At 52.0% G+C, this 20,715-nt stretch overlaps 3 protein-coding genes across 6 annotated transcripts in view; 1 reads left to right on the forward strand and 2 right to left on the reverse strand.

Moving 5' to 3' along the window:
* The first annotated feature begins 468 nt into the window (after nucleotides 1-468).
* PPP2R5B (protein phosphatase 2 regulatory subunit B'beta) lies at nucleotides 469-10,562 on the forward strand. 2 transcript variants are annotated; one of them, XM_055247927.2, is made up of 14 exons: nucleotides 469-1,342; nucleotides 1,785-2,250; nucleotides 3,029-3,225; nucleotides 4,119-4,220; nucleotides 4,383-4,475; nucleotides 4,606-4,736; nucleotides 6,426-6,485; nucleotides 6,585-6,693; nucleotides 7,536-7,589; nucleotides 7,663-7,713; nucleotides 7,853-7,972; nucleotides 8,871-8,998; nucleotides 9,246-9,347; nucleotides 9,781-10,562. In XM_055247927.2, the coding sequence occupies exons 2-14, from the start codon at nucleotides 2,052-2,054 to the stop codon at nucleotides 9,926-9,928; spliced, it is 1,494 nt and encodes a 497-aa protein (XP_055103902.1). In that variant the 5' UTR covers nucleotides 469-1,342; nucleotides 1,785-2,051; the 3' UTR covers nucleotides 9,929-10,562. The 2 variants fall into 2 exon arrangements, with proteins under 2 accessions (XP_055103902.1, XP_055103988.1); XM_055248013.2 differs by lacking the exon at nucleotides 4,383-4,475 and having other exon boundaries at nucleotides 516-1,342.
* On the reverse strand, nucleotides 10,555-12,053 carry GPHA2 (glycoprotein hormone subunit alpha 2). Its single transcript, XM_055249864.2, has 4 exons — nucleotides 11,923-12,053; nucleotides 11,455-11,557; nucleotides 11,084-11,268; nucleotides 10,555-10,959 (listed from the first exon to the last, which is right to left on the reverse strand). The coding sequence occupies exons 1-4, from the start codon at nucleotides 12,019-12,021 to the stop codon at nucleotides 10,858-10,860; spliced, it is 489 nt and encodes a 162-aa protein (XP_055105839.2). The 5' UTR covers nucleotides 12,022-12,053; the 3' UTR covers nucleotides 10,555-10,857.
* A 2,237-nt stretch (nucleotides 12,054-14,290) lies between these two features.
* Nucleotides 14,291-20,715, reverse strand: part of MAJIN (membrane anchored junction protein) — a 33,222-nt gene continuing 26,797 nt past the window's right edge. For all 3 annotated transcript variants that reach the window (XM_055249086.2, XM_055248729.2, XM_055248576.2), the window contains 3 exons: nucleotides 16,629-16,701; nucleotides 15,717-15,822; nucleotides 14,291-14,639 (listed from right to left, as the gene is read on the reverse strand). In XM_055249086.2, the coding sequence (XP_055105061.2) occupies nucleotides 14,591-14,639; nucleotides 15,717-15,822; nucleotides 16,629-16,701 (228 nt within the window). In that variant the 3' untranslated portion in view covers nucleotides 14,291-14,590. The remainder of the gene's footprint in view (nucleotides 14,640-15,716; nucleotides 15,823-16,628; nucleotides 16,702-20,715) is intronic.

The following is a 20,715-nucleotide window of genomic DNA, read 5'->3' on the forward strand; positions in this document are numbered from 1 at the left end:
CAGACTCTGAAAAGGCCCCTAGTCCCCTCCCCGACCTCATTATCTGGTTTCATCACCCTTTCCTGCTGCTCACCATGGACCAGCTGCTCATCCAGGCAACATTTCAGGGTGGAGATTTCACAGCAGTGTAGCAGGATGGAGTTCAGGGCTATAAAGAGTGTTGGGGTCCAGGATCCTAGGAGGGGGGCCCAGGACTGCAGGCTGGGAACTTTTGGTTAGCATGCCAAACTCCTAGACTCCCACTTGTGCCTTGCATACCAGCAGCAGGATTTTGAGCAAGAGGCACTGTCCCACCCAGCCCATCTTAGGGTCCAGGGGGGCTGAAAGGTCCATCCGGGAAGGCCAGGCTGCCTGGGATGAGGTGGCAGCTCCAGGAGAAAACCTCCTCCTCTCGGGCTTTGCCACTCCAGGACTGGCCCTTTAAACCGGAGACCATGATGTCACCATAGACAGCAAGGGACGGGAGGGGGACTGCAGGCCTGAGGATGGACTGCATCTCCCAGCAGGCTTGGGTGTACCACACCCCTCCCAGCAAGCACTGACTCATCGCAGACTTTTAACTAGTCCAGTGCTGGTTTCCAAGGGGTTTCTGAAGTGTCTGGTGGTTCTGGGGTGAGGGTGAGGTTCCTGGGGTGATGGCCTAGGGCATAGAAGGCCCAGGCCAAATCTGTGGGCCTGGCATAGCTTGCTGCGACTCCTTCCTGTCAGTGTCCTGGCATCACCCCACTTTCCTGGTGCAAACTCCTAAGCCCTCCTCTTTCCCTATGCAGCCTCCCTTCTAGAATCCAGGCTTCCCGCCCCCGGCTAGAGCCCATCCCACTCTGCTCTCTGGCTGCAAAAGCTTCGGTCTTCATCCCGAGTCTGCCCTCAAGGGTGTCCCCTTTGGTCTGGCAGCTCACTTTAAACGGCGCGGGGACTACATCTCCCAGCGGCCCCGGGCCTTCCTGACGCAGCCCCCCCTTTCAGCCCGCGGGGAGGTGCGGGCCGGGCGGGGGGAGGTGACTTGATGTCATCCTGAGCAGCTGGGCGGCGGGTGCCGGTGCGCACGGAGCCGAGCCGGGGCTCCCGCTGCGCTGCACCGCGTTGGGTCGGAGTCCCAGGACTTCAGCGGAGATCCGCGCGCTGCGACGGCCGGTGCAGAGCCCGCCGAGCGCCCAGTCCCGGCCCGGGGCTGAGTTGGGGGCATGCTCTAGCCCCCCCGGAGCCCGGGAGAGAACCCAGGAGCGCCGCCGCCCAGCCCCAGCGCCCCGAGCGGAACCGCTGCGAAGGGGCCCTGAACGGCCGTCGCCCTCCCTAGGGGCAGCCCCCGGGGGTTGGCGACCGAAGTCTGGGTTTTCGAGAAGTGAGTGTCCCCCACCCCATGAGGTTTGGGGGGCCAGGAAGGAGGAGCTGAGGTGGGGGAGGGTGCCGGGTTCTAGGAGCGGGGTGGCATCGGGACAGCACCTCCAGTCTTGGGGTTGTCCCAAGTGGCCGGGTTTAGTGGAGCAGCGATGTGTTCCATTCTGAAAGGGGCAAGGATGACGATCGGGGCTCCATTCGGAGTCGGGGCTGGCTTAGGGGATAGGCCCTGTTCTGGGAGGGGTTGTTTTGGAGCCTTTCTGTCTGAGAGAAGGGAGGGACATGTCCAGGATGGGAGGGGGCTGCACCCCTATTTTAGGGTCTGGGCAAGGATAGGAGGGAAAAGACCTGGGCACTCCACGCAGCCTCCCGGCTCTCCTGAGGAACTGATGGGCTTTCTCTGTCTCTTTCTTGTTGACCTTTCTGCCTGACTTCGTTTTCAAAAGAGCCAGGGTGGGAACCCTAACTGGACTCTTCAGGACCCCCAGGAAGGATCTGAGGCCTGAGCCATCCTCCTTTCTACTCTGCCTGCCCCCCAGGACTGGGCAGTTGCAGGAGGCCCTGGGGGGGGGCCCAGGACTGTGGTTGTGCCCCCCCCCCCCCCACGCCTGGACAGGATGGGACCAAGTTAGTCTGTCCAGTCTCACCCAGCACCTCCCAGGCCCAGAGAGAACCCCCGGGGCTCTGAAAGCTTGACCTGCTGCCTGACCGCCATGGAGACGAAGCTGCCCCCTGCAAGCACTCCCACTAGCCCCTCCTCCCCCGGGCTGTCGCCTGTGCCCCCACCCGACAAGGTGGACGGCTTCTCCCGCCGTTCCCTCCGCAGAGCCCGGCCCCGCCGCTCCCACAGCTCCTCTCAGTTCCGCTATCAGAGCAACCAGCAGGAGCTCACGCCGCTGCCCCTGCTCAAAGGTGAGCTGGCTGCTGGCCACTGGGGGAACCGAACCCCCGAGGGGACCAGCAGGGCCGTGGGGTGGAGTGGGAGGCAGCGGGCAGCTGCCAAGAGAGGGAGTTTGGATACCCCTCCAGGCTAGGTTCTCCGCCATCAGAACTGACCCCAGCTCTCCAGCCCTCTCTGCTGACGCATGGCCTGACTGGCCTGTCATCGTTGGAGGTGGGACATCCGAAGGTGGTGCCACCCTAGGGGCAGACCAGGGCCAAGGGTGGGGCCCATAACCTGGGTTCCAGGGGACCACTATCAGCCCAGCCAGCTGCCGGATCCCTGGAGCAGGCACTTGGCAGGGTTCCCTGGGATCACCACATAGCTCCCTTCCCCAGCCTTGGGCCATAGGGCCAGACTGGCCAAGCCTAAGGACACCGTAGAGATCCTTGGCCCTGAACCCCTCTCCATTTCTGGCCCTTAGAACAGGGTGCCACCTGAGAGGGAGGCAGCAGCTGTTTGGGGCACCTGTGGAAAGCTGCTGCATCCAGGACTTGTGATCTTGCTTTAAAACTCAGGCCATCATACTCTCTGAGCCTGGATTAGGAGGAAGAAAAGCAACCCTCGACCCCCAGGAATGGAGGAAGGGACAGTAGTTGTTTGCTGTCTGCAAGGAGCGGGAGATGGCACAAGAGCATGGGGCCTGGGGACAGCAGAGGCAGCCCTGGAGATTAGGAGGGTCTGCCCCACCCAGAGCTGGGGCAGCTGGGGGAGCTGGGGCCCAGGCTCAGGATGCCCTCTCCTCCCCAGATGTGCCGGCTTCGGAGCTGCATGAGCTGCTGAGCCGGAAGCTGGCCCAGTGTGGGGTGATGTTTGACTTCTTGGACTGTGTGGCCGACCTCAAGGGGAAGGAGGTGAAGCGGGCAGCCCTCAATGAGCTGGTGGAGTGCGTGGGGAGCACCCGGGGTGTCCTCATCGAGCCCGTCTACCCAGACATCATCCGCATGGTGAGCACCTGCCACCCAGGCTCCGAGGGCCGGCCGAGAGGGCGTGTGAGCCCCGTTTCCTGTCCACAGGACCCCTGCGTGGAGAATAACCCTGTACTCATCGGCCTGGCCTCAGTCCACGTCTTCCTTCCCCCCGACCCGCTGCTGCCCAACACCCACTGAATGCCTCCTGGCCTGCCCCACCTCCACACCTTTGCTTATGCTTGCCTGAGACCTGGAGTGCCCTGCCCCACACCCCATACCATCCATGGCCTGGCTCAGGTGCCACCTCTGCCAAGAAGCCACTCTCAATACCCAAGCTGGAAATCTCCCTTTTCCTGCCCATAGACCTCACAGCTTCTAGCCTTGTTCTCCCCACTGGACTGCACCTGCCTAGAAGGCAGTGATGTGTCCCATTCACCCTTGGGTTCCCAGCCCCTGGCCCAGGGCTTGCACGAACTAGGCGTTCAGGTGATGATTGCCCAAGGAATGAACTGCTTGCTGGGGCAGATGCTGAAATCAACCCATTAGAACTTTAAATGAGGGCCAGGAGCAGCAGCTCACATCTGTAATCCCAGCACTTTGGGCCGAGGCAAGAGGATCACTTGAGGCAAGGGGTTTGAGACCAGCCTGACAGTGAGACTGCATCACTACAAAAATTTAAAAATTTCTGGGCATGGTGGTGTGCTACTGTAGTCCAGCTACTCAGAAGGCTGAGGTGAGAGGATCGCTTGAGCCTGCCTCGGAGGTTGAGGTTGCAGTCAGTCGAGATTGCACCACTGTGCTCCAGCTTGGGCAACAGAGCGAGACCCTGTCTTGGGAAAGAAAAAAAAAGAAAAGAACTTTGAATGAGGGACTCCCTGGCTTCTGGCTTCAAGGGCTTTTCCTTAATGAACCCCAACTCTGCCACTCAGATCTCAGTGAATATCTTCCGGACTCTGCCGCCCAGTGAGAACCCTGAATTTGACCCTGAAGAGGATGAGCCCAACCTTGAGCCTTCGTGGCCACACCTGCAGGTCTGAAGGGTTGGGGAAGACAGAGATCCAAGTTTCAGAAGAGATCCAAGGCATGGGGAGAGGGCCTCTTTAGCCCCTAGACAGTTGGATGAGGGCCATAGGGTGGAATGAGTGGGTGAGGCTGTTACTGAACTCACCTTTTTGTCTGTCCCCCTCCCCCAGCTGGTATATGAGTTTTTCCTGCGTTTCTTGGAGAGCCCAGACTTCCAGCCCTCCGTGGCCAAGAGATATGTGGATCAAAAGTTTGTCCTGATGGTGAAGTGGGGAGCCCAGGCTGGGTGGTACCACAAGGCAGGGGCAGACTCTCTGAGGGGCCAGGGATAGGATGGAAGCAATCTGGGGTGGACCTTTCCCCTGACCCTGACCCTGAATCTGGTTCCCACAGCTCCTGGAGCTATTTGATAGCGAGGACCCCCGGGAGCGTGAGTACCTCAAGACCATCCTGCACCGGGTCTACGGCAAGTTCCTGGGTCTCCGGGCCTACATCCGCAAACAGTGCAACCACATCTTCCTCCGGTGAGTGGCTGCTGCCTGCCAAGCAGAGACCTGGGGAGGGTGAGAGGGCTGTTAGAAGACTGTGGCAAAGGCCATGTGTGGTGGCTCATACCTGTAATCCCAGCACTTTGGGAAGCTGAGGTGGATGGATCACCTAAGGTGAGGAGTTTGAGACCAACCTGGCCAACATGGTGAAACCTCATCTCTAATAAAAATACAAACATTAGCTGGGCATGGTGGTGGGCACCTGTAATCTCAGCTACTAGGGAGGCTGAGACAAGGATTATTTGAACCCAGGAGGTGGAGGTTGCAGTGAGCCGAGATCATGCCACTGCACTCCAGCCTGGGCGACAGAGGGAGACTGTGTCTCAAAAAAAAAAAGAAAAGAAAAGAAAAAAAAGAAGACTGCAGCAAAGGCTCCTGGGCTGCAGGGGCCCTTGTGGAACTTCTGTTTCCCAAGCCCTTTCTCAGTAACGTATTACATATTGATTATACAAAGCCTGTGAAGTTGACAGAGAATGGGTATTTATTTCCATCGTATAGACGAGAAAGTAGAGGCCAAGAGAGATGAAATGGTTTGCAGGGACTGGGTCAGTCCAGGGGCCTAGGAGCTAAATCATTTGACCCTTATCATGCCAGGCCATAAGGACCCAGAGAGAGATTCTTTCTGCAAACATGCACTGAGCACCAGCACCCACTGGGCATCAAGGCTCACGTGACCTTGTAGTTGAGACCATGGCTCTGAAGCTATATGGCCTACATTTGAGTTTGGTTCCAACGTTTGGGTGAACTTTGGCAAATTACTTAAGCTCTCTCCTAGTTTGCTCGTCTTTAAAATGGGAATGCTGGCTGGGTGCAGTGGCTCATGCCTGTAATCCCAGCACTTTGGGAGTCAGAGGTGGGCAGATCACTTGAGATCAGGAGTTCGAGACCAGCCTGGCCAATGTGGTGAAACCCCGTCTCTACTGAAAATACAAAAATTAGCTGAGTGTGGTGGTAAACACCTGTAATCCCAGCTACTTGGGAGGCTGAGGCAGGAGAATCGCTTGAGCCTGGGAGGTGGAGGTTGCAATGAGCCAAGATTGCACCACTGAACTCCTGCCTGGGCAACAGAGGGAGATTCCATCTCAAAGATAAGATAAAAATGGGGATGCTGCTTGTACTAACTCAGGGACCATCATCAAGGTGACATGGGGCCTTGCCTCCAAAGCACTCAGCATAGCTCCTAGACTGAGGCTGGGACTCTGAAACATTAGTTGTTATTGTTATTAGCTACAAAATGGGTGAGCCATGATCCCTGTCCTCCAGCACCTTGGAGTCCATTAGATTCCCTATTAACATTGGGGTTGTTTTATTTAACTGCTGAGTCTTGATTTCTTCATCCATGTGATGGATTTCATAAGCCCCATCTCCCTGGATAATTTTGAGACTTACATGGTACAGAGTAGATGCGCTAAGTGTTTGTCATTCTCTTGGTTGACTGGCAAGAGAGCCTTGAGCTTGGGACTCAGTGCAGAGGTGGCTGGGCTGAGAAGGGCATTTCAGTGTGGAGGGACGGGGACCTCAATGGCGCCTGATTTGGGATGTTGGGAAGGGAGTGTGGCCTCTGGGTTGGGGGAGAGTTGGATGAGCATGCCGTGCAGGTGAGGGTGGGCAGGCAGGATGCCTAAGGGGGCACTGGGCCTACCCACCTGCGTTCTTCTCTTGCAGGTTCATCTATGAATTCGAGCACTTCAATGGTGTGGCTGAGCTGCTGGAGATCCTAGGAAGGTGATTCTCCCTGGGCCTCAGCTGGAGCTCAGGATTCCGGAAGGAGGGACTGGGGCCAGGTCACCTGAGCCCTCTTCCTCTCTTCTGCCTCCTCCTCAGCATCATCAATGGCTTTGCGCTGCCCCTGAAGACAGAGCACAAGCAGTTCCTGGTTCGCGTCCTGATCCCCCTGCACTCTGTCAAGTCGCTGTCTGTCTTCCATGCCCAGGTGAGGCCCAGGCCTGGCCCTGCTGCAGCAGGAGCTCCAGACAGTCAGGGCAGCCAGTGGGTCCTGGAGGTCAGATCCTCCAGGGATCCTATCTCACCTTCTTTGTCTTTATAATTCTGTTCCATCTACCTTAGAAAATTCCCACCGGCACTTTAAAGCTAACCTCAGATATCAGCTCTGTGAAGCCAGGCTTTTCTTCTCTACCCTCCCTTGGCAGAATTACATTCTTCTCCCTCTATATTCCCAAATATTTGGATACACAAATCTATTATGGGAGATTTTGATACACAAATTTTTCTTGAGACAAAACCCTACTCTGTTGCCTCAGCTGGAAAGCAGTGGTAGGAACATGGCTCACTGAAGCCTCTACCTCCTAGGCTCAAGCAGTCCTCCCTTCTCAGCCTCCCAAGTAGCTAGGACCACAGATGTATGCCACATGCCTGGCTAATTTAAAAAAAAAATTTTTTTGTAGAGACAGTGTCTTGCTCTGTTACCTAGGCTGGTCTCAAACTCCTGGGCTCAAGTGATTCTGCCGCCTCGGCCTCCCATAGTGCTTGGATTACAGGCATGAGCCACCACACTAGCCATATTATGGAACCTTTTGCAAAACTTATAAAGATGAGTTTGTTGACTGTCCCCACTCCCCGCGAGATCATAGTTGTATTCCCAGCACACTGAGTGTGATGCCTGGTACATCCTAGGCAGGTGATACATGCTTGGTGAGTAAGAAAGTAACAGGCCGTGGGTGAGCAGTGTTTGGCATTCTGTCCTGGGCAGCAAGTCCTTGGCACCTGGTGCCTTCCTGACCTGTCTTCCTTCCCTCCACCTGTCACCCCCTGCAGCTGGCATACTGTGTGGTGCAGTTCCTGGAGAAGGATGCCACTCTGACGGAGCACGTGAGTACCTCTGGGGGCTAAGGCAGCCTCTCACCTCTGCAGGCGTGACTCCTTTCTGTCTCACCTCCCACAGGTGATCCGGGGGCTGCTCAAATACTGGCCAAAAACCTGCACCCAGAAGGAGGTATGAAGAAGGGCTTCAATGCCCACCAGAGGGAGGCTGGGAGGGCTCGGCCTCTAGAAGGCAGTCAGGTGTGTGTATGTGTAGGGGGAGATGTGAGCTGCTGCCCCTCTGTCCCTACTCCCCTCCCCAACCCACCCAGGTGATGTTTCTGGGGGAGATGGAAGAGATTCTTGATGTCATCGAGCCCTCCCAGTTTGTGAAGATCCAGGAGCCCCTTTTTAAGCAGGTGGCTCGCTGTGTTTCCAGCCCCCATTTCCAGGTATGAGGCAGGACAGGCGGGGATGGGAGCAGGGCTGGCCTGGAAAGGTTGGGTAGCTGACCTAATAAAGCTCCCTTTGCCCTCAGTTTCTCCTCCAATCCCGGGTCTGGTAATGGGGAGATGCTGGACTTAGGGTCAGGAGACCTAGGGTGAAGCCTTGGACCTGCCTTCCACTGGCTGAGGGGCCTTGAGCAAATCACTGCGCCGCTCTGATTCTGATTAAGCTTCCGCAGCTATAAAATGGGCCAACGACCTCTTCACAGGGTGGGGATAAGGATGGAAGAGATTGTGAGTGTAAACGTGTTTGGTAAACTGAAGTGTGCTCCAGAATGCGATGGAGGACTGTTATCGCTTTTCCCCTTTTGCTAGTGGCCTTAGATTTCATTAGACTCACTTTGGGATGCAGCCAGGCTTCCCCACACCATCCCAGCTAACTCTAACTCATGTTCTGCTGCAAGCATGTGTAGACTTCCTCCCGTTCTTATGGGCCATAACCCAGTGGAAGTCAAGTCTTCCTCAAAGTGATTCTGGCACTTCGGTTCATTAAACACCTAGAAGTCTAGTATCTCATTTGATTCTTATAACATCCTGTTGAGATAGGTATTATTAGCCCATTTTACAGATGAGAAAACTGAGGCTGGGAGGTTAAATGCCTCTCCCAAGGTCGCAGGGCGTAGTGGAGTCTGTAGTGGTTAGGATTCACCCCGCAGCATTGGATTCCGTATCTAGTACTCTTTTCCCTTCAACAACGTTGCTTCCTCCAGGGCTCAGATAAGCCCTGAAGGTGGGGTGTGTGAAGGTCAGGGGGCCTGGGCGTTGAGGTAGTGATGGACACCAGACCTTGCACACAGAGAGAAGCCACTGCCAGTTAATCACTCTGCCATCTTGTCTGCCCCAGGTTGCAGAGCGGGCTCTGTATTTCTGGAACAATGAGTATATCCTAAGCCTCATTGAGGACAACTGCCATACTGTGCTGCCTGCTGTGTTTGGGACCCTCTACCAAGTCTCCAAGGAGCACTGGAACCAGTGAGTGCCAGGCCATGACCTAACTCACAGAAACTGGGACCAGGGCCAGCCAGTCCAGACCCTAGGGTTACTCCTAGCTGGAGAGTATCAGAGAAAGCATCAAAACATGGCCCAGGGGTGGTGAAAAGGACAGGAAAGTGGGCAGTGCTTGTGTTCAGGTGGAATGCTGTATGTGAAGGGCAGGGAAAGGGAGAGGTGGGAAAACCGAAGCTGTTTCATCTCCTCGTCCCTCCTTGACCCTGCCAAGAACCATCGTATCACTGATCTACAATGTGCTCAAGACCTTCATGGAGATGAATGGGAAGCTGTTTGATGAGCTCACAGCCTCCTACAAGCTGGAAAAGCAGCAGTGAGTGTTGGGGGCTGGGCGTGGGGGAAGGGAGATGAGCAGGGAGGAATCAGACCCCCATGGCTGGAGGGAACCCGAGGACCACCCCAAACTCTGTCTGATCAGATGCTGCAAGACTGTCCATGCTCCTGCCATCCTATGCCTGACTGTCTGCCCCTGTATCCTCCTGTCATTCTTCGAGTAGCTCAGACTTGTTCTGACTCCCTGTAGCTTCCTACAGAAGCCAGAACCACTCAGGCCCCACCCATCATCTTCTCCGTGACTGCAGGCTGGGATCTGTCTGTCCTCTGCTCTCTTCCCTCAGTAGAGGGTTTTTATGGAGTCACAGAACAAAAATGGTTCCATGCCTTCCCTTTGCCGGTGGGGTGGTAGTGAGAGAGTTTGGACTGTGGGGGGCCCCAGGAAAGGGAGCTGCCTCACCCTCTCTCCCCAGGGAGCAGCAGAAGGCCCAGGAGCGTCAGGAGTTATGGCAAGGTCTGGAGGAGCTGCGGCTACGCCGGCTACAGGGGACCCAGGGGGCCAAGGAGGCCCCCCTCCAGCGGCTTACACCCCAGGTGGCCACCAGTGGGGGTCAGAGCTAGACAGCACCTCAGAAGGGGAGAAGCTAAACCCAGAGCTGTCAGTCCCTCTATCCCTTCTCCTGTCCAGGGGCCCAGAGAGAAACACACCTACCCCTGGCCTTGCCAGAGTGGCTTCTGAGGACTCCCTGCCCAGCCCAGCTTTCACTGGGGGGAGACAAGGAGAGGCAATGGTGGTCTTGGCAACAGAATGCTCAGCCCCTCGTGGCAGGACTTGACAAGGGCAAGCTTGACCAGGAAGCTGCCATCAGGGATCTTCCCCTGCCCCACAAAGCTGGGCTCCGACTGCAGGCGGGCTCCCACCCTCTGCTTCTGGCCTTGGGCAAGGGCACTCAGCGCCTCGCCTGCCCCTGCCTCGGCCAACACGAGGTCCTTCCTCATCCCCACCATGGGGTCCATGGTCTATTTATTCTCGCCCAGCTCACCCTCTACACAGACACTGTCCTGGGTGCACACTCCTCCCTTCCCTCGCTGTGTACTTCCTTGTCCCCTTTTTATTTATTGGGCAGGGGGAGGGTGAGGGCACAGGCAAGAAGAGATTCACAGTGTCCTGGGGTGAGGGGGGGTTCACAGTAATCATGGTCTACCCCTCTTTCCCTGGCTGGGGGTAGTCTTAATAAAGAGAGAAATTCAAGAACTGCTTGCTTTATTTAGGGGTAAGGGCAAAGAGGGAAGTAAAATGATGAAAGATTAGTTTAGAAGGGCCCGGCAGAGGCAGGGAAGAAGCAGAAACTCCCCTCTTCTCAGGTGACAGTCACAAAATCTTACAAAGGGTCAAAGCTGGAACAACCCTCCCCTTATTAAAAAAAAATTCCATAGCAAGTAACCAGCAGGAATGGAGCTCCTTCCAGTTTTTGAATCTCAAACACAGGTTTCCCCCACCAGAATGTCAAGCCCTGTGACCCAGGGGAGAAAGGAGGGGAGAGGATGGGCTAGTAGCGAGAGAGGCGACACATGTCACACTGGCAGGCCCTGGCCGTGAAGATCTCGAGCTCCTCCCTCCGGCTCCCCACACACTGCAGCTGTACTTTGACCTGCGGGAGATGGGAGTCCGGGAGTCCGTGCTGCAGTCCCCTTTCTCAGGGCTGTCTTAGATCTCCATCTCCCCGGTCTTCCCCGGATCCCAACATCCATCCACTGGGTTCGGGCCCTTCTCACCTTCTTCAGGCCACTGATGGTGCAGCACTGAGAGATGGAGGTGATGTTGTGTCGGTAACCACTGGCCACCAGCACAGAGTACCGAGAAGGGAAGGCACTGGACTCACAGTGGCCCACACAGGCCTGTGCCACGTGGGAGCCCTGGCAGGTGCCTTGGCGGTCACTTCGCACTGTCACATTGAAGGCTAGAAGGAGATAGGCAAGCAGTAGACGGCGCCTCTGCCAAGGTTTGCCTCCCCCCAGCTCCTGTTGCCTGTGCCTCAGTGTGGGGCCCTCTAGGGTACTGCCGGCATCACCATCCACTCTATTAGCTCTTCGCTCCCACCCAGAACCTCCACTCCTCCTAGCCCTCCGGTCTCAGAGGTACTCACGGTGCAAGTGGCAGCCTGGGATGACTGCCTCCTGGCCCCAGGCTTCAGTGACTGCCAGGACCAGCAGACAGAGGACCAGGGTTTGAGGGGACGCCATAGGCATCTGAAACACAGTGGGGAGATGTCTCTACGTGGGTGTGCTGGTGGTATGGCGAGTTCTTTAAATACTGCATTCCAGGTGAGCGAGCCAGGGCTGGCTGGTCTGACAGGTGAGGTGTGCCTGAATGGTGCTGCCTTTTCCCTGTATCTGCCTTTGTGTGTGTGTGTATGGGTGTGAGTGTGAGCAGCTGTCTCTGGAAAGGACCTGTGTGTCAGCCCTCTGTGCAGTGATTCTCCCTTCCCTGGAATTTCCTTCACCATCTGGAGCGCAAACATCTTCCTCCCTCCATCTGCCCCATCTTGGCCTGCAGGGCCCTCGTCCACATTCCCAGACCCTCCCCAGAGCTCCTCCTGCCTCAGCGAGCTCACCACTTCCGAGGCCCAGGAACAGAGCGGCTTGCAGTTTTCCTGTGCCTCCTGCTGGTCTCCAGCTTGGTGCTGGCTCTCCAGGCTTTTATTTGCCAGCATTTTGGAGCCACGCCCTCTTGGAGATCGGCTTTCAAAACAGCCTCCCCTGCCTGAAGCCTCAGAGCGATCCCACCTGGAGGATCTTGCTCTTTGAGGTGCGGTCCTCGGAGAGCAGCTCCTGCTGCTTTCTGCTTCTTTCTGTCCAAAAAGCTACCCACAGCCCAGGCCTGGAAAAGTCAGATGTGGAGAGAAGCCTAGGAGCTGGTGGAGTGTGCAGCGTGTGTGCAGTTGACACAGGGGTCAAGACTTTTGGCTGAGTTGTGGGCACCTGGGTTCTCTTTGCTCTGTGACCTTGGACAGAACATTTCCCTGTTCAGGGCCTGATCACCCCTAACTTTATTATTATTTATTACTATTATTTTGAGAGGGTCTGGCTCTGTCACCTAGGCTGGAGTGTGGTGGTGTTATCTCGGCTCACTGCAACTCTCAGCCTCCCAGGCTCAAGCCATCCTCTCCCTTAGCCTCCCCAGTAGCTGGGACCACAGGCGCACCACTAAGACCAACTAACTTTTATATTTTTTTGTAGAGATGGGATTTCACCATGTTGCCCACGGTGGTCTTGAACTGCTAAGCTCAAGTGATCCGCCTGCCTAGGCCTCCCAAAGTGCTAGAATTACAGGCATGAGACACTGTGCCTGGCCACACCCCTAATTTTAAAACCACTAAACTCAGCCCTGCTTGCCTTTTTCTAACTGCAAAGGAAAGGGATTGGAGAAGGAGATTCTTAGGGACAAAGGAAATTATACCAGTGGAGGTCTCCTGAGATGCGCTTGGTGGCAGGGCCGGGGGTTTGGGGGTTGCTGTCTGTTTCAGAGCTGCATGGCCATGGTGTCAGTGGATGATTCGCATCCTGTGCTACAGAGTGACGTTCTGAGCTGGAGTGCTCCCCTAGCCCTGGAATAACAGGGACCTGACTCCTGGAAGGGCCTGAAGTCATCAACCCCAGCAAAGCTGATCTATTTGTCCAGCTCCGGTTTTATAGATGAGGCAACTAAGGCTCGAAGAAGGAAAGTTACTAAAAGTCACCCAGCTAGTTAATGTTGGGGCTGATTTCAAATTCAAATCTGCTGTCCATCCATGGTGCTAAGCTACACTTGAGCAAGAATGTGGCAAGTTGGAGAAAGACCCCTAGACAGCAGTGGCCAGAGGGGTTGGGGCAAGGTGGAGAGCCAAAGGAAGCCTGTGGTGATTCTGGGCAGCCCCCTTCGGGGTCATTGCCTCACTGGTCTGCTCAGAAAGAGCAGGGCCAGTCACAGACTGCTAGAGCTAGAAGGCACTTTATAACTCACCAAATCCTACCCCCTCATTTTCTGGATGAGAAAATAAGAGCTCAGCGGAAAACAACTTCCTAAAGCTTCACTGTAAGCTAGTCAGAGTCAGGGCAGGCACTCACAGCTCCAGATTTGGAGCTGTGCTTCTTAGCAGCTTTGTAAAACAGGCAATGTTTGGGACAGTCGAGTAAAGGCTGTAAACACAATTTGAGAGGAATTGATGTTACTGATGTCACTAATCCTTAAATTCCCACACCCTACGGTTTCCCCATCAGCCCCCATCCCCTCAAGACCTGGGTCCTCGTTTGCCAGGTCCTCCACAGCAGTCCACCTCTTCTCCCCACCAAGGGTGCAGGCAGCATAGCAACAGGACGCAGCGGGAACTCAGCAGTTCAGCCTCTACTCTCCCACTCATGAGGGGCACCCTCTGGCATGTGACAGATGATGACTTCTGTTTAAAGCATTTGGGTGACAAGGCTCATTACCTTATGAGGTAGCCCACTCTAATATTGGACATCTCTAACAGGTAAAAAGTGACTCCTTTGTTGTGAGCTAAAATGAGTTTCCCTACATTTCCATAGATCATTTTGGTTCTCCACGGCCACACAAGGCTAAAGTGTCTGTTACAGATCAGTCCTTTAGTTGAAGGCAGCTCAGGTGCCCAGGCCTTCTCCAGGGGTGCCAACCTGGATTGACTTCCAGTTAATCTGATAAACGAATCTGTATTGCTGTCAAACAGAGGGATAGAGAGGTGGGAAACATTTTGTCTATGGAGAGGCAACCATTTGGGGCCAAACTGGAACTGGGGAAGAGGTCTCTTAGGTGAGCAGTGCTCAGGACAGTGAGTCTTGAAAGACCCCATTCCCTAACCTCTGGCACCTACCCAAAGTGATCCTGTGAATAGTAACCAGGTAGACCTAGGGAAGTTTCATGCATTTTCTCTGTATCTTCAGGGAAGAATTTGTTCTCTTTTACTCTATTCCACTAAATTCAATCAATAACTCTTCATAAATAATTTATTGTCATTAGGATCCTAAGTGCCGAAGACAAAAGGCCTAAACTGGCCCTCAGGACATGAACATTTTAGAAAGTTCCATTCTTAATGTTTTAAATTGGGGAAAAATAATCTATTATAAAGGGGCAAAGGACAGGATAAAACCACAGAGGACTCAGCATGGGGACCTCATTCCCTGCGACTGAAGTGTCATAAGAAAAGGATAGAGTTGGAGGAAGAATGGCTTGGGAGGAGTCACTGCAAGAAAGAGATGATCCTCTTTCCAGCGCTGCATTTGGAAGGCTCAAGAATGGCTGCTCTTCCTGAAGAAATATCGAAATGGGAAGAGAGAGCTGCAAGAATGAGAACAGAGTAGACTGAGACTATATGAGGTCTCCTTCCCTTCTCCCCATTTCCCATTAGTGCTTCACTAGCTAGGGCATTTTTGCTCTGGGGAACCATTGAATGGAAATTCAAGACTGGAATAGCATTTGAAAAGGTACCCAAATTAGATTATACTCAGGAGGGGGAAATAAAGAAAAAGAATTGCAATGGGATGGCAGAGAGAGAGAGAGACATTTGCTAACTGTCCTCTGCAAACACAACCTAGATTCAGAGGGGAGAATGGAAATGTTTGGTAACCAAATCATCTGAATGGCTCAAGTAAACTAAGAATAGACTTTGTTCAAGTTAATGTTTTTGTTTGGTTGGTTTTTTTGAGACACAGTCTTGCTCTGTTGCCCAGGCTGGAGTGCAATGGCACGATCTCAGCTCACTGCAACCTCTGCCTCCCAGGTTAAAGCAATTCTCCTGCCTCCGCACCCCCTAGTAGCTGGGATTATAGGATTGTGCCACCACATCTGGCTAATTTTATTTTATTTTTTTAATCTCGGCTCACTGCAACCTCTAACTCTCGGGTTCAAGAGATTCTCCTGCCTCAGCCTCACCACCACCTCCCAGGGTCAAGCGATTCTCCTGCCTCAGCCTCCCTCCCAAGTAGCTGGTATTATAGGCATGTGCCACCATGCCCAGCTAATTTTGTATTTTTAGTAGAGATGGGGCTTCACCATGTTGGCCAGGCTGGTCTTGAACTTCTGACCTCAAGTGATCTACCTGCCTTGGCCTCCCAAAGTGCTGAGATTATAGGTGTGAGCCACCCAGCCTGGCCCAAGTTACTGTTTATGAGCTTGGCTTTATCCCAGACACATCAGGGTGGAGGTGGGTTGTGTAAAAATAAGTAAAACACAGTCTTTATTAAATGCACAATTAGGGATTTTGTTCTTAATCTCATTTCCATCATCTATCCTAGACATAAGTGAGAAGCCTCTGTGAGTAATCTGCTTTCTTTTCTATTCTAATTTCCCTGAAAGACTCAGTGAGCCACTCTGAGCTGGATCTTGAGTCTGATGGCCGCACAGAAGCTGTCTTACCTTAGAAACCCAATGAAGCCGCTGGCTGCTTGCTCCTTAGGTGGAGGTGAGTTGTGCTGCAGGGGTGGGACAATTCGCCCTGGCAGGCTGTGCCCCCACTCAGAATCTGTAAGGAAAACAATCAGGCAGGAGCAAGATGTTTGTCCATAGGCCGTTTTCATGTGAGCAGAAGGCAAAACACTCAGTATGAGCCAGAGGCAGTCTCACGCCAAGAGTTCTTTAAAGTCAGGTGAATTGTTTGTTCTGACCTTCCCAATTTCATCTCAGCTCAGTAAGATGCTATTCTGACCTCAGAGTATTTTCAGTCAAGCTTCTGGGATATTTACACAGCTCAAGTTCCAGCCATACACTCCGGCTGGTATGTCTTCACATAAAATGACAAGTTGTTGAAGGACTCACTGGCCTACATCCCTGTTTCTGTGATAACTGCAGTCCACATTGAATCCTCGTGCTGGGTAAAAGATCAGCAAGTAGGGAGGGCAATAGCTCGACATGCATTCCCAGCCCTTGCAAAGCATCCATTTGTAACTTCAATATTAACTCTAATGCCTCAAAGGGAAGAGATCATTCTCCAACAGTACAGAAAAGGGAAACACATCCCTCTCAACATTTCTATAAAGTTTATCACCTCACTCGGAAATGTTTTGAAATAGTGAGAGCATAACTTCACTATCAGAAGCAGAGGAAGGGCATGCACTACCTCCCTTCACTCCTTCTGGGAGCTGGGGGGCTTCTATTACTCTAGGACAGGCCCCCAGACCAGAGGATGGCTAACAAGCACCTCCACGGGAGCAAGGCACATTACCCACTGAGGGTACCCAGACTCAGCTCTGTGCTGCTCTACATATCAGAGAACTACAAGGGAAAGGGTGATTATTAAAGGAGAATAAATGGAAATTTCCCAGGACCTACCTTGTTTCTGGACATCAGTGATATCAGAGGCCAGAGTCTCCTGCAATCCTTGTTGGGTTTTTCTTTCCCTATTCTGTTAAAAAGAAGACCAAGAAAAGTCTTAAACTTTCCTCCTACACTGCCTGGCGATCTGAATGCTATTTGCTGGTGAACTGATTTCACATCAGCACTGGGGCCTGGCTTCTGACTGCCTAGACAGATTCTATATTTCTTTCCATTTCTTTCCATAGGACTGTCCTTTTTTCTTTTCTTTCTTTCTTTTTTTTTTTTTTTTTTTGAGACTGAGTCTCACTCTGTCACCCAGGCTGGAGTGCAGTGGCACCATCTCAGCTCACTGCAAGCTCTGCCTCTCCAGTTCACACCATTCTCCTGCCTCAGCCTCCTGAGTAGCTGGGACTACAGGTGCCCGCCACCACACCCGGCTAAATTTTCATATTTTTAGTAGAGACAGGGTTTCACTGTGTTAGCCAGGATGGTCTCGATCTCCTGACTTCATGATCCACCCGTCTCCGCCTCCCAAAGTGCTGGAATTATAGGCGTGAGCCACCGCGCCTGGCCAGGACTGTCCTTTTTTCATCTCAACATCCAAACTACTGTCCCTCTAAAACCATAAGATTTAAGAGCCAAGAATAAATCAAGCTGGGATTAACTTATCATCCCATGTTACTGAGTACCTACTATTACCAAGGACAGAACATTGAGGTTTCAGAAATCAGGAGGACCTTAAATTTACCTTGGAGAAATGTATAATCTATGGAGCAAAATGGACATAAACTAAGTCAAGACAGTGTGATGGCCGGGTATGGTGACTCATGCCTGTAATCCCAGCAATTTGGGAGGCCAAGGCGGATGGATCATCCAAGGTCAGCAGTTCGAGACCAGCCTGGCCAACATGGTCAAACCCTGTCTCTACTAAAAATACAAAAAAATCAGCCGGGCATGCTGGCGGGCACCTGTAATCTCAACTACTCAGGAGGCTGAGGCAGGAGAATCGCTTGAACCCAGGAGGCAGAGTGAACCAAGATCGCGCCATTGCATTCCAGCCTGGGGCGACAGAGCGAGACTCCATCCCCAAAAAAAAGAAAAAGAAAAAGAAAAAAAAAAAGAGTGTAATAAGACCACCCAACGAATCCATATAGAGTGCTGTGGTTGCTGAAAGGACATTAATGGAGCAGGTGGCGTTAGTCAAGGAAGGCTTCACAGGGGAAGTGAAATTTGAATGGAGCCTTGATGGATGAGTGGGATGTTGTCATAATGGGGGTGAGGAGGTGGTCAGTCACAGCAGGGCATTCCAGACAGGGACATGATATATGAGGGCACAGTGCCATTAAAGAATAAATAGGATCAGCATGGCTAGAGCCAGGCATGGTAGAAACATGACTGTGGCATTAGCAACCAGCACAATATAACACAATCTTATTATTTCTCCATGTGCTGCTGCTTTATAGAAATTTCTTTGTACTCTGAAGAGGACATTTTACAACCTGATTCCAGGCCCACAACATTTTCCAGTAAACACCCTGATAATCAGAAATATGGTTATTATATTTTCTTTGGGAATCTCTGCCACTGGCTACTACTCTCTTCGCCCAGTCAGAAACTAGGGGCTTTACCCAGCAGTGATGGAGCTCCTCAAGCTGTTTTGCTGGTGAAGAGTTCTTTTTTTTCTTTTGGGTGTGCAGTTCTGTGAATTTTTTTCCCATTTTTTAAAATTTATTTTTTATTTCAATAGGTTTTTGGGGAGTGAGTGGTGGCTGGTTACATGAATAAGTTTTTTTAGTGGTGATTTCTGAGATTTTGGTGCACCCATCACCCAAGTAGTGTACGCTATACCCAATGTATAGTCTTTTATCCCTCACCCCCTTCCCACCCTTTCCCCCAAGTCCCCAAAGTCCATTGTATCATTCTTAAGGCTTTGCAACCTCATAGCTTAGCTCCCATGGCGAAGAGTTCTAGAGCAAGGGGCTGCAGACTGTAAAGGTAGGTTCTGGGAGGCAGAGGCATGGCAAGTCTCTAGAAAAGCTAGGACTAGCCCCCATCCTAAGAATAAACTTCGGATTAGAATGGCATATATCTCTGAACTAAGCCTCTTCACAAACCGCTCAAATCCCAGACCACATGGGCAGCCACCGAAGTCATATTCCTATAAAAGCAACAGGGAACTCTGGGGAGGAAGGAGACCATTCTTACCTTTTCTATAGAGAGTGGAGATGGAATTTAGAGGGCCAAGCTCTGGTTTCTGGCTTGAGGGAATGATTCTTACAAATTTAATGAAACTATGGTTTGGGGCTTTAATTCTGCTGCATACAGTAGCCCTAATGAAAGCATCTGTTAAGGGTGGGAGGAGGAACAGGAGGGCAAAGGCCCTGGGATAGAGGTACAGCCTACCTCTGAACCAGGGAAGAGTCTCCTCACAAGACAGTGTAGCCTTTTTGTGATCTCTCAAAATCTTGAGAGATGTCTTCTCAAGAAAAAGTCTTAAGAGAGGAAAAATATTATAGCTGGAATTCAGACTGAAGGTATCATCTTGGACCTCTATCAGAACATAATACTCTGAAAACCTGATGCAAGACTGTCCTCCGTATGTTCAGGACCAGATCTGTTTAGAAGTGCAGTTCAAACAGATATAGCAAAACAACAACAACAACAAAATGCGACGTGCAGTTACTCTGTTTCATTTCTGGGCCATTCATCTGCTCCCTCCCATTTTTTATCCTTCCAAAGTCTGGATCTCTAGATCTGGGACCTGAAGTAACAAAGGCAAGGGGGTTTTCTCTTCCTTCGCATTCTCCCTAAACACTTCTTATGAAACAGAGGTACATGTTGTATTCTTCTAAGCTTTCCCCACACAGGCTCCCAATGTGTTCAGACATGCACATGCACAGTGACTGTGATCCTACACCCTAACTCCCTGCAAAGGGGGCAGAACATATTAAGCAATGGACCATAGGAGCAAATTCAATTTTTCCAGCTCAAGTGACTTACACTGAGAGTCACTGTGATCACCTTAATTTAGGAGAAATCATCTTCCTGGGAACAGGGTCCATGATGGTGAATGTCTTTGGGCCTTGAGTCAAAATCAATAAACATGTTCCTTTTACTAGAGTTTTTTCTAAAGCCAGAATCAGGTTGAAAAGGTAATTATGTTGAGTAAGAAGCTGTGGGTACTGTTCTTGAGGGAGATGATGTGTCAAATTAAGAATAGGAAGATACAAAGGGTAGAGAGCATGGAAAATGTTCCTTTAATAATAATTATCTTGGTTGTATAAAGTGTCTTTGTTCTCCAGAGCTTCAAGTACTCCGCATGTACTTTCTCATTTCTTTTTCTTACCCCCTAAAGGATGGGAGGCATAGAAGGGGTTGACTATCTGCCCAAAATCACTCAGTGGGCCAGCTGGCCACAGCACAACTGGGGCCCTGGACTCTTCCTCTGCACACAGAGGCAGAGGTATAAATCCCCAAGGATATACTCCTTCCCCAACTAAATTACAAGCTCCTAGAAAAAAGAAATCAGGGTTTACATATGTTTGTGTGTGCCCCAGCACCCAACACAATGCCTTGTGAGAAAGAGACAGAACAATCCTTTAGAAATGAAAATAACTTCATTTTTCTACTTAAAAATGTTTTACAGAATTCCTGTGATCTTGAAGGTAGTCTCAAGGCTTTTCATGATCCAGTCCATTCGGACTTCTCCAGTAACATTTCTCAGCACTGGACTTTAAGCTATTCTGGGAATCCTTCCCTCCTGGCCACTTTATGCTCCCTTTGTATCCTGTGCTTCCTTCTACCCCTGCACATGACACATCTATCAGTAACTGTCTGCCTAGCTGTACATTGTTGGTGTATCCCTGGTACTTGGCACATAGTAGACACTCAATGAAAATTTGTTGAATGCATTCTGGGCAACATGGCAAAACCCCATCTCTACAAAAAATACAAAAATCAGCCAGGTGTGATGACACATGCCAGTAGTCCTAGCTACTCTAGAGGCTGAAATGAGAGGATCACTTGAGCCTGAGAGGTGGAGGTTGCTGTGAGCCAAGATTGCACCACTGCACTCCAGCCTGGACAATAGAGTGTGACCCTG

This window comes from Symphalangus syndactylus, chromosome 1, assembly GCF_028878055.3.
Source record: "Symphalangus syndactylus isolate Jambi chromosome 1, NHGRI_mSymSyn1-v2.1_pri, whole genome shotgun sequence".
NCBI classification, from domain to species: domain Eukaryota; kingdom Metazoa; phylum Chordata; class Mammalia; order Primates; family Hylobatidae; genus Symphalangus; species Symphalangus syndactylus.

Bases quoted from the DNA above. Each gene is read 5' to 3' on its own strand.
- PPP2R5B (XM_055247927.2), top strand. From the start codon at position 2,052: ATGGAGACGAAGCTGCCCCCTGCAAGCACTCCCACTAGCCCCTCCTCC. The intron at 3,226-4,118 runs GTGAGCACCTGC...TCTGCCACTCAG, and splicing joins ACCCAGACATCATCCGCATG to ATCTCAGTGAATATCTTCCG. The intron at 7,714-7,852 runs GTATGAAGAAGG...CAACCCACCCAG, and splicing joins AAACCTGCACCCAGAAGGAG to GTGATGTTTCTGGGGGAGAT.
- GPHA2 (XM_055249864.2), bottom strand. From the start codon at position 12,021: ATGCTGGCAAATAAAAGCCTGGAGAGCCAGCACCAAGCTGGAGACCAG. The intron at 11,558-11,922 runs GTGAGCTCGCTG...ACTGTGTTTCAG, and splicing joins GTTCCTGGGCCTCGGAAGTG to ATGCCTATGGCGTCCCCTCA. The intron at 11,269-11,454 runs GTGAGTACCTCT...ATCTCCTTCTAG, and splicing joins CCCAGGCTGCCACTTGCACC to CCTTCAATGTGACAGTGCGA.